Source organism: Acipenser ruthenus, chromosome 54 (assembly GCF_902713425.1).
Source record: "Acipenser ruthenus chromosome 54, fAciRut3.2 maternal haplotype, whole genome shotgun sequence".
In the NCBI taxonomy this organism is placed as follows: Eukaryota; Metazoa; Chordata; class Actinopteri; order Acipenseriformes; family Acipenseridae; genus Acipenser; species Acipenser ruthenus.
In genome coordinates, this window is record NC_081242.1 from 2193207 (window position 1) to 2209808 (window position 16602).

General features: G+C 42.6%; 2 protein-coding genes across 2 annotated transcripts in view; both read left to right on the top strand.

Moving 5' to 3' along the window:
* Window positions 1–16602, top strand: part of LOC117397990 (titin-like) — a 293410-nt gene that overhangs the window by 219510 nt on the left and 57298 nt on the right. The window lies entirely within an intron of this gene.
* Window positions 6894–15904, top strand: LOC117398120 (interferon-induced very large GTPase 1-like). The gene is made up of 3 exons (XM_059016995.1): window positions 6894–7226; window positions 7306–7578; window positions 11044–15904. The coding sequence occupies exons 1-3, from the start codon at window positions 6962–6964 to the stop codon at window positions 15735–15737; spliced, it is 5232 nt and encodes a 1743-aa protein (XP_058872978.1). The 5' UTR covers window positions 6894–6961; the 3' UTR covers window positions 15738–15904.

The window sequence follows — 16602 nt, forward strand, 5'->3', positions numbered from 1 at the left end:
GCTGCTTTGCTGCACCTGGCACAGGGTGCCTTGAATCTGTGCAGGGCACAATGAAATCTCAAGACTATCAAGGCATTCTGGAGCAAAACGTACTGCCCAGTGTCAGAAAACATTGGACTATTCTGAAGTGGCCTTCTATGAGTCCTGATCTGAATCCTATCGAACATCTATGAAAAGAGCTGAAACTTGCAGTCTGGAGAAGGCACCCATCAAACCTGAGACAGCTGGAGCAGTTTGCTCAGGAAGAGTGGGCCAAACTACTTGTTAACAGGTGCAGAAGTCTCATTGAGAGCTAGATTGAGAGTACCTGCTGGTTCCACCTCGACCTCTGTGGGAGGACTGCTTGCCACTCCCACCTCCACACCCATGGGAGGACTACCTGTCGCTCCCAGCACTACCACCAGGGAGAGAAGGGGAGGAGCCCCTGCCGCCTTTGTCGCCAGAAGTGGAGGCAGCCCCTGCTGCTTTCGGCACTACCATCAGGTGGAGGGGAGCAGGAGCTGCCTCTGCCTTCATGACAGGACGGACCGGGATAGGTGGCTGGCGGTCCGCAGGCCCCCTTGCATAGGCTGCTGAGCAGAGCAAGGGGGAAAACCGCCGGGTCACAGTGGCTGAGAAGAGGGCCAACCCCAGCACCACCGCTGGTCCTGGCTCCCCTCCTGCAGTCGACCTCTCGAGGGTCCGCTGCTGCCGTCGCCTCTCGAGGGACCGCTGCTGCCCTGTCGTGCATCGCCCGGGGATGCCAGTTTGCCATCGCCCGGGGATGCCAGTTTGCCATCGCCCGGGGATGCCAGTTTGCCATCGCCTGGGGATGCCAGTTTGCCATCGCCCGGGGAAGCCAGTTTGCCATCGCCCGGGGATGCCCGTTCGCTATTGACCGGGGATGCCTGCCTTGCACTGTCCAAGGATGCCTGCCTTGCACCGCTCAGGGATGCCACGTGTGGATCGTCTGGGGTTGCCTGCTGCTCCGCTTCACCTGGGGTTGCTGAAGGTCCCTCTTCACCTGGGGTTGTTGAGGGTCCGCTTCACCTGGGGTGGCTGTGTCCTTTGCTTATCCTAGGGTTGCTGCCTGTCCTGCTTTGCCTGGGGTTGCTGAAGGTCCCGCTTCACCTGGGGTTGCTGAGTGTCCCGCTTTGCCTTGAGTTGCTGAAGGTCCCGCTTCACCTGGGGGTGTTGAAGGTCCCGCTTCGCCTGGAGTGGCTGTGTCCTTTGCTTCTCCTAGGGTCGCTGCCTGCTCTTTTTTGCCTGGGGTCGCTGCTGGCTCTACACCCCCTTGAACTTTTTTCACATTTTGTTGTGTCAGTGCCACAGAGTTTCATACATTTAAATGAGGATTTTTTTCCACTTATCTACACACCATACTCCACACTGTTAAGGGGAAAAAGTTTTTACTGAGAAAAAAATTATATATTAAATACAAAACCAAAAACGCTAATGCAGATGGGTTGACCAGGATGTAAAACATTAGTGGGGCCGCTCAAACCGGTGGGTTGGAGCTGAGGAGGGGGGGGGGGGGATATGTGAGGGAACGCTGTTCTACTTACCTGTGCTGCTTCTGCTTCCCATTGAAGGGGCGTGTTCTCGTCTACCAAGGGCTGACCTTAGCCGAGACGAGAGAGTCCTGCAGAACCCTGGATGTTGTTCTAGGTTTCTTTGTGACTTCCTGGACGATTTTACGCCTTGCTCTTGGAGAGATTTTGGCAGGATGGCCACTCCTGGGAAGATTCACTACTGTCCCAAACTTTCTCCATTTGGACAATATGGCTCTGACTGTGGTTCAGTGGAGCCCCAGAGCCTTAGAAATGGCTTTGTAACCCGTTCCAGACTGATAGGCATCAACAACTTTATTCGGAGGTCTTCAGGAATTTCTTTTGTTCGTGGCATGATGTGCACCTTGCACACCAAACAAATGAAAGAAGCACCAAACTCTGGTGTAATTTTTTCTCTCAGACTTCTTCTATATACAACTACAACCCACAAAAAAATCTGAACAAATACAATGTGAAAATGTGCAAAAATGCAGAAAATCAGACAGGGGCAAATACTTTTTCACGGCACGGTATATATTGTAACACGATTCGTACTCACTCGGGTTCGTGCCCCTTTAAAAATACGACCCAGCACACAGAAATTGATTTTCTTGCGCGGTTGCGCTAATTTTTTAATAAAGACAAAAATAAAACAAATACACAAAATAAACACCTAGCTCTGTACGAGCACTAACTAACACACGGGAACACCCTTCCTAACACGGGACAGCTAAGCTGTTTTCCCGACTTTTCAAAAATCACAAACTTAAACACCCAGATTTGACACTGCACTTACTTTTCTTCTCTGGCTACTCGGAGACAGAGCACCTCTTCTGCCTCCTTCTACTCAGCAGCCTCGAGCAGACTGCTTGCTCTCCTTTTAAACTCCCGCACCTGGACCTAATTTTTTATAACGCCCAGGTGCGGATGATAATTAACAATAAAACAATTAAACTAAACAATAAGCAAATTAAATGAAACAATAAAGCAATCAATACGGTGCATTCTCACATGTTTTTCTTTCTTTGCAGGGAGGTTTTAACCCCCTCCCTGCCGTCTCTCACAACCCGCTATATTACACATCCCCCCCCCTGTCTTTACAAGACACAGGCCACGAGACGGCCACCTCCTCCCCTAAAACACAACCACCCACCCTGGTGGTGATCGGTCCACATCCCGGCTCAGCCAGGTAGGGACCGCACACCGGCGACGAGGGACCCCACCGGTTTGTCAGGGGCGACCGGAACGACAACCGGAGCACTGGAGGCTGCAGAAGCGGGCAGAGGTCTGCAGCTGGGACCCAGTGCAGCGACGTCCGGTCAGCAAGGGGGAGCGAAGTAGTGACCAGGGGGAGCGTATGCGACGTCTGGGAGCAGCACAGCGACGTCTTAATGTCCAGGAGGAGCGGAGCAGGGGACCAGGTGCAGAACTGTGCCCGATCCTGCCGACTCCTGGGCTCCAGGTCAAGTGAAGGGAGGTCCAGGCCAACCGACAGGGTGTCCAGGAGCAAGGGGTGAGGGACTGAACGCAGCGACGCCGGACTGGACCGTAGGGGTGGTGGTCGGGGCTGTGGTGGATGTACGCTTGTCACCTCCTCCCTAGGCTCCAGAAGCGGCAGCTCCTCCCCTCTGGGCTCTGGCAGCGGCAGCTCCTCCCCTCTGGGCTCTGGAAGCGGCGGCTCCTCCCCCTCTGGGCTCTGGAAGCGGCGGCTCCTCCCCCTCTGGCTCGGGAGATTGCGGAGCTGAGCTAGCCTGCTCCCATCTCTGGAGCAACAGCTCCAACTCTGTTGGCTCCCTTTTCTTCAGTGGTGCCAACCCCCACTCGCTCATCTGTCTCTCCATTCTCGCAGTCTGCTCTCTTTGAGCAGCAGTATTGCGATTGATTCGCGCAAATAACTCCTCGATGCTCTCCATTTCTCGGGTCGTAGGGGCGCCCACACACTCTGCCACCATATGTAACACGATTGCGACTCACACGGGTTCGTGCCCCTTTAAAAATACGACCCAGCACACAGAAATGGATTTTCTTGCGCGGTTGCGCTAATTTTTTAATAAAGACAAAAATAAAACAAATACACAAAATAAACACCTAGCTCTGTACGAGCACTAACTAACACACGGGAACACCCTTCCTAACACGGGACAGCTAAGCTGTTTTCCCGACTTTTCAAAAATCACAAACTTAAACACCCAGATTTGACACCGCACTTACTTTTCTTCTCTGGCTACTCGGAGACAGAGCACCTCTTCTGCCTCCTTCTACTCAGCAGCCTCGAGCAGACTGCTTGCTCTCCTTTTAAACTCCCGCACCTGGACCTAATTTTTTATAACGCCCAGGTGCGGATGATAATTAACAATAAAACAATTAAACTAAACAATAAGCAAATTAAATGAAACAATAAAGCAATCAATACGGTGCATTCTCACATGTTTTTCTTTCTTTGCAGGGAGGTTTTAACCCCCTCCCTGCCGTCTCTCACAACCCGCTATATTACAATATATATATATATATATATATATATATTGGCCTGCTCAGATTTAATCAGACCAATCAACTAAAGAGTTGATCGCAGACTTTTATTTTATTTAATCGTGCAGTTTTATTTTTGTATATAAAATAAAATCAACCTGACTTCTGTTATATGTAAACTTATGGAAACTATAATAAGATCTAAAATGGAAAATTACCTATATTGTAACAATTTGCATTATAAATATCATATGGGAGATAGTGAAATTGAAGAAGGGAACTATGAAAAAGACCTAGGAGTTTATGTTGACTCAGAAATGGCTTCATCTAGACAATGTGGGGAACTATAAAAAAGGCTAACAAGATGCTCGGATATATTGTGAGAAGTGTTTAAATCAAGGGAAGTAATGTTAAAACTCTACAATGCATTAGTTCTGGTCACCTCGTTACAAAAAGGATATTACTTCTCTAGAAAGAGTGCAAAGAAGAGCAACCAGAATTATCCCGGGTTTAAAAGGCATGTCGTATGCAGACAGGCTAAAATAATTGAATCTATTCAGTCTTGAACAAAGAAGACTACGCGGCGATCTGATTCAAGCATTCAAAATCCTAAAAGGTATAGACAATGTCGACCCAGGGGACTTTTTCAACCTGAAAAAGGAAACAAGTACCAGGGGTCACAAATGGAGATTAGATAAAGGGGCATTCAGAACAGAAAATAGGAGTCACTTTTTACACAGAGAATTGTGAAGGTCTGGAACCAACTCCCCAGTAATGTTGTTGAAGCTGACACCCTTGGATCCTTCAAGCTGACTGATGAGATTCTGGGATCAAGAAGCTACTAACAACCAAACCAGCAAGATGGGCTGAATGGCCCCCTCTCGTTTGTAAACATTCTTATGTTCTTAATTTCCTCTGCCCGGTGCGGGCATTGAGGTGTTACATGGATAGGACAAGAGCTCTGCGTGATACTGACCAGCTCTTTGTCTGTCACAGTATGCGTACCCTAGGGCAGCCCCTCTCAAATTAGCGACTGTCGCATTGGATTGCGGACACAGTCTCTGCGGCATATGACAGTGCTGGCTTACCCCCACCTGGGAGAGTAGCTGCGCACTCTATTAGAGGGTTGGCTACATCTTGGGCCCTATTCAGAGGGGCCTAGCTGTGCTATATATGTACGGTGGCTAGCTGGGCTACACCGCATACATTTTTTAGGTTCTACTGCTTGAATGTGGTAGATACTTCCTTGCCTTCACTAGGCACGAGGGTCCTTGAGGTTGCACACTCGCACCGTTAACCTTCGGTTATACTGCTCTGACACGTCCCTCGTATGCTGCAGTTCCTTCTCCCTCGCGACAGCTCTGGTATACATTTCTCATACGTATTGTTGTTAGTGGTCATCTTCGAATTGAAAGGGAACGTTAGGTTATTTACCGTAACTCTGATTCCCTGAAAGAGAAGAGCACCGCCAAAAGCGAGGTCGCATCGTTCACCCTCACAGGTTCGATGTAAAAGGGAAATGGCTTCCTCAGGATGACGGTTTTAACCCCTCGGTAGGCGGGACCTAGGGCGTCATCCCAGGAAGGGGCCTATCGGCAGCTCTGGTATAGAGAGCTCAGAAAATACCTACCCAATGGGCAGGCATATCCTATACGTACTGTTGTTGGTGGTCGTCTTCTCTTTCAGGGAACCAGGGTTACAGTAAGTAACCTAATGTTTCCTTTCAAACTCGGTCCTGGGGTCCCCCTGTGGATGCTGGTATTATTCCAACTGAGCTCTCAATTACTTAACAAGACCCTTAATTGAACTGACATTTTGCTTATTTACATGTTTTTAATTGTTTTCAGCTCTTAAACAGTTGCAGAGTTCAAATTACTTATAAAATGTTATAGCTAACTTGAAATATGACAGAACAGTCTAGGCTAAAGCAATCGGCTAGCCGATGACCAGTCACGAAGATAATAAAAAAAGTGTAAAGACTTTATTATTTATTTATGCATTTATTGCAAAGGGTATTTGTTTTTATTTGCTTATAAAACAACTTAACTATAAAGCAGTTTTTATGTCAATAATGTGAAATGCTGAATACATGGTGTCAGTTAAAATAAAAACACAAACAAAAATCACACACTGTCCTGTATGTTTTTGCTATTTGGTCAAAGAAGCTTGTCAACAAAGGATTGCTTGGCACAGCCTTCAGTTATAGTAGTAAGTTGTGCAAGGTTACATCACAAACAGGATTTCACTTCTAAAGTCTCGTAAGCATAATGTACGACTTCCGGACATGTTTCCGTGCAAAAGAAAAATATTTAGTGGTAAATAGTATGGCTTTTTAGTCTGAGAAAGCGATTTACCCCTCTTTTAAAGTTGCACGATGTTTTAGACGCGCACTTCCTATAGCGTGTGGTATGTGCTGCTACGTCACATAAATAGTGCCTGTAGAGAGAGAATGACGACTTTCTAAGCTGCGTGGAACCCCGGCCAATGGGGTGAGTCTGAATCTTTGAAGAATCGAGTATTGTATATAAAATTCCTACTCGAATACTTTGAAGTTTCGAATACTCGTTCATTTCTGAAGCAAATGGAAAAATGTGCAACTACAACCGAAAAAAGCCAAAGAAAATTGGTCACCAAATCCAATTGTTAGGTGCCAACTGCTTAAAATAGAACAACTTGTTAAGGCACTAAAGTGATACTAAAACACTAAGTTATGCTGGTACTCACTTGTCTGTTGCCTCATTCTGTTGAATAGGTGATCTATGTAGCTGATGACTGCAATGAACTCAGTATTTCATATTTGAGATATTTTGTATACAGTCCTCTGATTTCTTAACTACCCTAACTCAAAAATCCTGCCATAGGTTGTTACTGCAAGCAATGGACTAGATTTTGCTCTTGCTTCAGATGCAAGACTTGCTTGTAATTCAGTCACTGTGAAATATCCCTCTGCAGGAACCTCGGAGATGTCATCAGAGACGAGCGTGCCAGGTGAGGGGGCTCAAGAGGCTGAACTCCAGGTAGAAATGAAGAAAACGGCGGTCAGCCAAATCACTCACTTTGCTGAGGACACCAGAGAAGTGCCCAGCACAGAGAGAACTCTGGACGCTACACCCATCACCCCAAATCCTGAAGACCAGGACAAACCTCAGGGTCCAGCAGACACCTCGCCTGTCACCTCTACTGGTCAAGGGATCCAAAGCATGCCTGCTTCAAGATTTCTCTGTACAAGTAAGAATTATTTATTTACAACTCTTCTTCTGTCTCTCAATCTACTTTGACGTTACATCAGTTCTCTTTTCTCTTCCAGAACCATCTCCTCCTGGAGAGATAAAGATAGACTCAGTGGAAATTGATTATGTTTCTCTGAGCTGGGACAGTCCTGTTGGTATAGATGGGATCCCACACAGCTTCAAAATAACTTTCTGCAGCTCTGATAAGAGTCACCAAGATGAAGCCATTGCACCCTTCAATTCCACTGTCATCTCTAAGCTGAGACCTGGGAGAGAGTACAGCTTCACAGTCACCACAGTGCTGGAAAATGGAACCCAGAGCACACCTGTTTCAACATCTGTCTGCACAAGTAAGGATCAGTTCTCTACAACTAGGGGTATTTGCCTCATAGATTATCTCTACTTCTTTTTTGTCTCATTCCAGCTCAAAGTAGACCCATTTGTTATATTTCATACATTTGTGATGATACATAAACCACATGTGATGGAGAAAAGGATTCCAGGGATGGTGTTGTGTTCATGCAATAAAGCTGTGTAACTCTTGCCCCATGTGCAGGGGTTCAAAAAAAAAAAAAAAAAAATTATCATATGAAGACCATCAATTATTTTGGTACGCATTGAACCAAAAGCGAAAATAAAAAAAAAACATGTTGACAATAAATAAGGGAGGGGGGGAGGGGTACCTATAGAGGTTGTATTGCTTCAGTAAAATATGTCCTGAATACCTAGTATACAAGACAGAGTAAGATAAGTGCTATGGTAGAATATGTTTGAAACATACACTACCACTAATCATTTTAATTTAAAAAACTGAGCACCGTACGCCCCTCTCACCTCCAGCTTGTGTTAACCAGAGGCGGAATTTCTTCATGCGCCATCTCGACAGAAAAGCGTTGTTTAGCATAACTTTTAGTAGTAGTAAAATGTGACTGTGACTGATAACTTGCTTGGAACTGTGACTGCTAAATTAAGTTTGTTTTGCCTAAGTCAGCTGCAGTTGTTGCTGCTGCAATGCAAGCTTACTTGCAGCAGCATCATTTATCTGTAAATAAAGAATGTGTATTTTTATTTAAATTATAAAAAACATGATTACTGTTCTTCTATATAACGTATTTTAAACTACGTGTGAATGTTTTATTCCATTTATATGGATTACCTGTAAAATAATAGGATTTTCAATCAAATATATACACAAAGCTATGGTGACGTCACCAGTAACTTATGCAAATTAGTACCATCAAAGGTTCGAACCTTTCTTCAGTAATGTGTTCCGAACCTTTCAAAGTCAAAATGTACCCTTCGTTGCAGCCCTAATTTATTTATAGTACTTTGAAAAGCAATATATGGATTTTAAAGTATGACATTTTTTTCTTCACAGTCTTACTTTTGACCCAAAAGAACAACGTTACAGCTCAAGAAACTCAGTAAACATAATAATAATAATAATCAGACATAAGCTAAAATATAGGGCAGCAGTGTGGGTTCAATCCCAGGTGGAGGACACTGCTGCTGTACCCTTGAGCAAGGTACTTTACCTAGATTGCTCCAGTAAAAAACCCAACTGTATAAATGGGTAATTGAATGTAAAAAATAATGTGATATCTTGCAACAATTGTAAGTCACCCTGGATAAGGGCGTCTGCTAAGAAATATAATAATAATAAAATAAAATAGCCCAACTATGTATTTGTAAAAACTATGGCTGCTCCAATTAATAGATTAATCGGACTGATTAATCAACTAAAGAGTTGAACCTAAATTATTATTATTTTTTTTAATTTAATCGTGCGTTCTATTTTTTTATATAAAATAAAATCAACCAATAGAACATCTGCATTTTCTCCACGGCAGTCCAATCATAAGCGAGTGGAGGTGGGATATAAACAGCTGAAGGTCTTTAGTAGGTTTAACCAATGCCAGTAGCTGCACAAAACACATTCTTAATATAACCACTGTAAACGGGCCGTCACTCACGGTCGTTCGTTTGCCCCCAATATGCAAGACCCAGGACACAGAAATGGAGTTTAAGGTACTGACGTGCTATTTTTAATAAACAAAATAAACAAAAACAAACACCTAGCTCTATTCGCGCAATAACTAAAACACAAAACAGGAACCTAAACTATAATACAGGACAGCTAAGCTGTTTACCTGCAACACAAACAAAAGCTTCAAACAAAACCATACAGGTTTACACTGCACACACGTTTCCGTCGACTGCTCGGAAACAGAGCACACCTTCTGTCTCCTTCTACTCAGCAGACCTGTGCAGACTGACTGCACCTCTTAAATACCCTGCACCTGGTTCTAATTTCCAATTACTACAAGGTGCAGGGGATAATTAACAATAAAACAATTACCAAATTAAACCAAACAATACAGCAAAACAATTCAATTAAAACAAATGTGCATACGCACATGTTTTCTGCAGGGAGGATTTTAACCCCCCTCCCTGCTGTGTTACACCACCCATTTCACTTCCTCCTAAAACTTAAGTCAATAAAATAGAAATATGTCTTTCTTCAGCCCTGATGTTAAACTACTGGAAGCAGTCTTTGGGGCTTCTGTCTGGCAGTAGAATTTGTACTGGCAATAGGAAACCCCCAACTAGATTACTGCCAGTAGAATTTCTACTAATCACTCTTTTTGTTCTATTTTTGAACACTGAATTAGGTGTGGTGTTCTATGGTCATGGATCACAGGGGGGGCGCCAACTAAAAACAAATTGCGAAGGTTGGGCGTGATAAAAAAAAATGGCAAATATATTAAATGATTACTTTTCACAGGTTTTTACAAAGGAGGACACGGACAACATGCCCGACATGTCGACCTGTTCCTATCCAATTTTAAATAACTTTAGCATAACAGAGGCAGAAGTGTTAAAGGGACTAGGAGCTCTTAAAATAAACAAATCCCCTGGGCCAGATGAGATCCTCCCAATAGTACTCAAAGAAATGAAAGAAGTTATTTATAAACCGCTAACCAAGGGTTGACACATGGGTTGTACCGACAGACTGGAAAATAGCAAACGTAATTCCGATCCACAAAAAGGGAGACAAAACCGAACCAGGTAACTACAGACCAATAAGCCTGACTTATATTATATGTAAACTTATGGAAACTATAATAAGATCCAAAATGGAAAATTACCTATATGGTAACAATATCCTGGGAGACAGCCAGCATGGTTTTAGGATATCATATGGGAGATAGTGAAATTGAAGAAGGGAATTATGAAAAAGACCTAGGAGTTTATGTTGACTCAGAAATGTCGTCACCTCGTTACAAAAAGGATATTGCTGCTCTAGAAAGAGTGCAAAGAAGAGCGACCAGAATTATCCCAGGTTTAAAAGGCATGTCGTATGCAGACAGGCTAAAAGAATTGAATCTATTCAGTCTTGAACAAAGAAGACTACGCGGTGATCTGATTCAAACACTCAAAATCCTAAAAGGTATAGACAATGTCAACCCAGGGGACTTCTTTGACCTGAAAAAAGAAAGAAGGACCAGGGGTCACAAATGGAGATTAGATAAATGGGCATTCAGAACAGAAAATAGTAGGCACTTTTTTACACAGAGAATTGTGAGGGTCTGGAACCAACTCCCCAGTAATGTTGTTGAAGCTGACACCCTGGGATCCTTCAAGAAGCTGCTTGACGAGATTCTGGGATCAATAAGCTACTAACAACCAAACGAGCAAGATGGGCTGAATGGCCTCCTCTCGTTTGTAAACTTTCCTATGTCCTTATGTTCTTATGTAATTAGGTAAGAATTTTGATTTTAATTGAAATGTTCTGTATATATTTTGTCTTGCAGAAACTCTACAGAAATATCTGCATGATCTAGGACTGGACCAGAACTTCAAAACCAAACTTACCTTGAGTGATGTCCTTCAGATTGGTACAGGAAGTATAACAGAAGAACCAATTCTGTCAGCAGAATCTCTTCCACATTCCTTTCTGAAAACCCTCATGATGGTGAATGTAAAAGCAAGAAGCATCAGATGCAGTGCTGCTGAGTCAGAAACAAACACAGCATCGTCTGATTTTAAAATCAGTGATATTATGGCTGATAATGATAATGATGAAGATAATGTAATCAATCCACTAGATCTTATCACAGCTGTCTTGCTGTGCACTGACAGCTTCTTCCAGCAGGAAATTATGTCAAAAATGTCGATGTGCCAGTTTGCTGTACCTCTCTTGCTACCAAATTGTGACACTAATCAGTGTACATTAATGCTGTGGGCCATGCGAGACATTGTGAAGGAGTGGAGGCCCTCCTCACCACCAGAGACAAAGGGGTTTGTAGAAAACAGTATAGTCAGCACTGCCATGCCATTGATCTCTTTTGTCAGGCTGGGTGACTGCAGTTTATCAAAGTCTCAGATTCTGAACCAGGTTCTCAGTAACCCCCATCAGTACCATGATATCTTTGTCCATCGCAATATGGATTGTGGAGATGTTAGACGGAGGATATCTAATGGTTTAGCTGAGATCAGTTGGTACCTTCCCTGTGGAAACAAAAATATTGATGTTTTTCCTGAACCAGTATCCATTGCTAACATACGTGGAGATGTCAGTTCTTTTCAAACACAGTTTTGTTTTTTAATGCAATCTTCAGCAGCAGTTTTCCTATTTTTTAATAACATAGGGGAAACAGAGTACAAGTTACTGGTTTCCCTTAAAACTATTAAAGACAGATTGTTTTTGGTTTTTAATTCTGAGGTTAAATCAAAGCAGGAAACCCTGAAACACATGGACAAAATAAAATCAGAGTTACAGTTACAAAAAAGACAGTTCTTGGTTAAGAACAGAAAGATCAATGATGCAGACTTTGTAAAGAACCTTCGCTCTACAGTGGAAAGCATCATACGAAATAGGCCACATAAAATCAAAATAGAAGACATGACTGCTATAGCAAAGGAATTTGGAATTGCTATAGATGAAGAGAGCACTGAATGTCAGACAGGAAAACAACGTGCTGCAGCGATCACAGCCAAAATAGCCAAAATAGACAATGTTCTGCGATTTAAGAAGAAACAGCTACCATTGCAAGATGAAGACTGGAAGAAACTGGCCAAATTAGAGAAGGAGGAGTGCAGACTACAAAAAGCAGGAGAGAAGCGAATTGAAGACTATAAGTGTCAACTCCAGAAAGAAATAAAGGAACTGCGAGAAAAACAAAACAAGCATGATTTAACTGAAGCAATGAAATGTTTCATATGTGCTATATCAAATTCAAACAAACAAAAAAGATCATTTTTTCTTAAGTGGTTGAAGCTGAAATTGGATGATAAAGCACGAGAAAAACTTTCTGATCTCCGAAATCAATACAAAAAACTATGTAATGCAGAGCACTTAAGAGAAAATAAAATAAAAATTACAGAGTTGGATCAGCAAATCTCAAACAGCTCTTTAGGAATTGAGCATTTCATGCGTGAAATTGGGCAGATTTATGAAGCAGCGTGGTCTAAAGGATCTCATCAGCAATTTCCATATCTTTCCAGTTTGGGGGCAGATCTGCTGTTGGATGGCTTCCCTCTTGAGCTGCTGGATGGAGATGCATCAAATATCCCTGTAAGGTGGGTGGCTGATGTTTTAACAAAACTCCATGAGAAAGTTCAGCACAAAAGCAGGCTGCTGGTTGTAACAGTGTTGGGAGTTCAAAGCACTGGGAAGTCTACCCTCCTCAACACAATGTTTGGGGTTCAGTTTGCAGTTAGCAGTGGCAGATGCACAAGAGGAGCCTTCATGCTGTTAATCAGAGTCAAAGAGGATCTTAAAGAAGAGCTGAACTGTGATTTTATCTTGGTAATCGACACTGAAGGTCTCAAATCTCCAGAGCTGGCAGAACTAGAAGACAGCTATGAACATGACAATGAGCTTGCAACACTGGTTGTAGGTTTGAGTGACATCACCATAATAAACATCGCAATGGAGAACTCCACAGAGATGAAGGATATCCTACAGATCGTGGTGCACGCCTTTCTTAGAATGAAGGAAGTGGGAAAGAAACCAAACTGTCAGTTTCTGCACCAGAATGTGGGGGACGTGTCTGCTCATGACAACAATGCAAGGGACAGAAAAAAGCTTTTACAACAACTGAATGAGATGACACAGGTAGCTGCCAGGATGGAAAAGCTAGATCCCAACATACAATTCACAGATGTTGTGGAGTATGATCCTGAACACAGTAACTGGTACATCCCAGGCCTGTGGCATGGTATTCCACCAATGGCTCCAGTGAACACAGGTTACAGTGAAAGTGTATATGAGTTCAAGAAGAGCTTGATTGAGGTGTTAAAAAGCTGCAAATACCAAACTCTTCCAGAGTTCTTGGAGTGGATGAAAAGTTTGTGGAAAGCCGTTAAACATGAGAACTTCATCTTCAGCTTCAGAAATAGTCTAGTGGCTGAGGCTTACAGTAATCTGTGTGTTGAATATGGTAAATGGGAATGGGACTTCCAAAAGCACATGTACAACTGGCTGGCAACTGCTGAGACAAGAATTTCAAATACCAAAAACAAGTCGTCAAACCTTGATGAGTTTCTCAACAGATTACAAGATGAGCTGGAATCACAAGAAAATACAACTCTGGATAAATTGACTAAATACTATGAAAGTAAGGATGGACGTGTTAACCTTGTAGAAAGCTACAGAGCAGCCTTTGAGATCAGCATCAAAACTCTTAGGACTGAAATTAAAAACTCTGTGACAAACAAGTTGACAGCAGCTATTGATTTTCAAAAGGGAATGAAGAAAGTACATGATGCCTATGGGAAGCATAAAGCAATATTAGAGGAAAGAGTATTAAAATTGCTTGGAGACTGCAGGAAAATAAATGAGGGTTTACCTGAGGAGCAGCTAAAAAAGGAATTTGAAAAGATGTGGGAAGAGACAGTGAAGGGACTGGACTTCAAAGATTTAGAGAAGCGAGACATTGTAGGCGATGTTTATAATCAATTGAGAAAACAATTAAAAACACATGCAGTTTCAGTTAACATGGTGTTAAATGAGGCCACAGATTTGACTGAATATGGAAAAACACACTTTAATGTAACTGACGGTCATTTTGATCGTGCATGGTACAAAAAACACCTCTCCGATAACATGCGCTTGTCAACACACCCCAAAGAGGAAGCAGAGGCGTGGGTGAAATCTATAACAGAACAGTGCACAGAGTTTGTATCACACAAAAAAAGCAGTAAAACTGACTACCATGAGACCTACACCAGAGAGCTGTTAGAAATGCTAGATGTCAAGCTGAAGGAAATTAAGAAGCTGAATACCAACACCCAGTTTGAGGTTGATCTGAAGCTGCACATCTGTGGGTTTGCTGCCAGGGAATTCCAACAGATGCACGAAGATTTCATTGTAGTCAATGACCCCCGGAAACATCTGGAAAACTCTAGGCAGCAGTACTGTTCTGACTTCACAGATCTTTACCATGAGAAGGATCAGAGCCGAAAGAAGGCTGAAGAATTCACTGAGCGCTGCCTCAAGCCTGCAGTGAGGGAGTACATCAACAAAGCCCTTGGGATAGATATTCAGGATGAAATGCTGACTGGTGCAGACTCTGTGAAATACAGCACACGGTCATATTTCCAGCATTCAATTTTGAGAGAGTTCCTGGAGGAAAATCATTTTAAAAATTTTTATTTTTACTGTACAGACTATGAAGGTTTTGTCAAGGGATGGATATTGAATCGTATTATTGATCAGTTTTCAAACAGCAAAGCCCTTTCAGATTTAGAAGTCAAACGTTTTGAAGTAATAACAAAAAAAATACAAGGAGCCATTGAAAAGGAAAAAAATAAGACTTTAACAAAGAGTGAAACCATTTTTATGTTTGTTAAAAACATCTGCAGTAATTTAAACAGTGATATTGTGATTTCCACAGACAATCTTGGATTAACACTTATCCAGGACAGCGCAAACACAGACGAGTTCACTGGGTATCTTCAAGGTTGTGTGAATGACATGAAGAACTCTCTAAGTGCAGAATTTTCTCAAGGGTGTGATATCAAAAAGAAGCTTAACAGCCTACCATTCAAGCCGCAGGACGAGCTGTTCAAGAGGGTGTTTGGTTGTGGAAAGCAGTGTCCGTTCTGCAAGGTCCCCTGTGAGGCAGGAGGCCAGGACCACAAAGAACACCATGCATCAGTGCATCGACCAAAAGGGCTGGGTATGTACAAATATGAAAGATCTGGAAAACTAGTTGAGACCATATGCACCTCTGATGTATACAGTGAAAGTACATTCCAGAATAGTGACACAGAGTGGAAGTTTCATCCCTGTAAAGACTATCGGAAATTTTACCCTGACTGGAACATTGCCCCGGATCCCAGTATTGAAGCCTCTGACTACTGGAAGTACGTGCTGACTACATTTAATGAAGAATTTGCAGAGGTGTATGAGGCAAAGCCTGCTGATGCCCCTGCGGAATGGAGAAACATAACAAAGGAACGAGCAGTGAAGAGTATAAATGAGGTGTATAACATGAAGTAAATAAGCAGAAGCTCTAAAAAGTTACCTAGTCCGAAAATCATTCTTATGAAACAATTGCCCTGGATGTAGTGATGGAACACAGCAAAAAGCAAAAATGACTGGCATGTAATAGCACCCAAACAATAAAGCATGTTCTTGTAAATGCCTTTAATGACCAAGATATTAATTTAAATAATATTAAATGTTATTGATATGCAATGACATGTGTTACCAATATACTGCTTAACTTGTTACTGTGCCTTGTATCTTAGATTACAATACAGTTGCAAAATAGTATTGTCTTGTGTTTCTGCTTAATGAAATAATAATATTGTACCTTACACAGATCCGTGCTGTGGATTTTTCTTTGTAAAATGAATTACTAGATGGGTCTAGATTCTGTGATTTTTGCTTCCGCTCATACTTGCTAATAAAGTTGAATTACACTTTGCAGTGTTGTGTGTTTCAGTTGATTTCCTAAGAGCTCTCATCACCTCACATGCTGGCTGGTTGCGGGTCAGTAGATCCCCAGGTTTTCTTTACTGTCCCTCCCGTCTCTGCACTTCCACATCATCACCTCAAGTGAAGCACCTCAATCCTAGTGTGAACAGAGTCAGGGAGTTACATGTTTGAAATGAATGTCTATTTAATCTGCTAATACTCTCTGTTCACACCGAAAGAATACTGATAAGTCTGACACAGCTGGTTATTAGGATACAAATTTCAAATGTATTTATTTAAACCAGGATAGAACAATTGAGATATATCTAATTTCAAGGGGGTCCTGGCTGGAGAAGTACAGTGGTCCGTAAATTCTGATTAGGTTTCTCTTTGCTCATCAATAAAACATGACTGTGCCTGCAGACACATGCCTCCACGAAAACCC